Raw genomic sequence first — 1,645 nt, forward strand, 5'->3', positions numbered from 1 at the left:
AGTAACTGGACTGCACACATAGACTCAGTATCCCCCTAGGTATGTTATGAGTCAGACAGTAGGCTTCGTTAATTAAACAATGCATTGGTCAGGGTTTTTACACAAGGAACTTGGATTAAAGCCTGTTGAAAGACTTCCCCTATTTTGGCCATCAGGCTCATTTATCTTTCTCATTTATATGTACTTTAGTAACAGGTATTTAAAAGCCATCTATCCCTCCAAAGGTTTGGTTTTCCGGTCCTTAACCACAACAATGACGGCGATAAATGAATCCAGACAGGTCTGTCCGTCATATCCTGTGGATTACATTAAGCATTACTACCTCCCCACAATGTATGGAATCATTTTCATTGTGGGGCTCGTTGGCAACATCACTGCGATTGGTATCTACGTGGTGAAGATCCGCCCGCTGACCAGCTGCTGTATCATCATGCTCAACCTGGCCCTGGCTGACCTCCTCTACATCCTTAGCCTGCCCTTCCTGGTCCATTTCTACATCACAGAGAACTGGGTGCTCGGTGAGTTCACGTGTCGCCTGGTGCGCTTCTGTTTCCATTTCAACCTTTACGGCAGCATCCTCCTGCTCGCGTGCCTCAGCGCCTTCCGCTACGTGGCGGTGGTGCATCCGCTGCGGGCGGCCCAGGTGAAGACGCAGAGCTGGGGCATCGTCTCCTGCCTGGTCATGTGGCTGCTCTGCCTCATCGGAATCGTTCCCATGTTCAGCCTGATCGCCACAGAACCACGGAGAGACTCAAAGACGGTCTGCCTGGACTTTGCCAGCAACGACGTTTGCCAGGTGTGGCTGTACAACTGGATTCTCAGCGCCTTTGGCTTCCTGGTTCCGTTGTTCGTGGTGTGTCTCAGCTCCACCTGTGTGGCCAGAGCCCTGTCCAAAGGGCCGCTCCCACACAGGCCAGCTCAGGTGCACGCCCGTCGTCTGACCGTGCTGATCCTCCTGGTGTTTGTGGTTTGCTTCACTCCTTACCACTTTCTCCGGTTGGCACGCATTTACACCAGGCGTCCACCGCCGGTGTCCTGCCCACTGGCCCTGGAGGCAGGGGTCCATGCAGCCTACACCATCTCACGACCTCTTGCAGGCCTTAACACCTTCTTCAACCTGGCCCTCTACACCATGGCAGGGGAGAGGTTTCAGCAGGCCTTCTGGAGCCTCTTCCACTGGAGGACCGGCCCTCCCCACAACGTCTCTCACAGCTTGTGGGTGACTAGCTTCAGACCCAGAGGCCCATCGTTCAATGATCTCCTTCAAGGCTGAAGCTTTTGCGTTTGGGTTGTTGTTGCACATATTTAGGGCTTGCTTTTTGTGTGTGTTGTTTTAGAGCCTCTGCAGTACCAATAAAATGCACAAGATGGCGCTCTATTCCATCGCTGGCAGTAAGGGTAAGGAAAGTTTGAACCTCCAAATTCCGATTGGACAAAGAGCACTCCTGCTGCGCCAATATTTGCTGATGTTGCATGGGTTTATGATATTAAAATGATAAATGATATTACACCATCTTACATCATCCGGCTTGGGCTTGGTAGTTATTCAGTTGTGAAGATAAATACATGGTCTGAGGTGTGAAGATGATTCAGTTTTAAGGATTAGAATTTTAAAATGATCCATTTCTTATAGAAAATCATGTGG

At 50.4% G+C, this 1,645-nt stretch overlaps 1 protein-coding gene across 1 annotated transcript; it reads left to right on the forward strand.

The window, feature by feature from the left end:
* Positions 1-253: 253 nt before the first annotated feature.
* Positions 254-1,273, forward strand: LOC308365984 (2-oxoglutarate receptor 1; the record flags this gene model as incomplete). Its single annotated transcript, XM_080839620.1, has 1 exon — positions 254-1,273. The coding sequence occupies one exon, from the start codon at positions 254-256 to the stop codon at positions 1,271-1,273; it is 1,020 nt and encodes a 339-aa protein (XP_080695746.1).
* Positions 1,274-1,645: the final 372 nt, after the last annotated feature.

The sequence above is a fragment of the Sprattus sprattus genome (assembly GCF_963457725.1).
Source record: "Sprattus sprattus genome assembly, chromosome: 5".
Taxonomy (NCBI): Eukaryota; Metazoa; Chordata; class Actinopteri; order Clupeiformes; family Clupeidae; genus Sprattus; species Sprattus sprattus.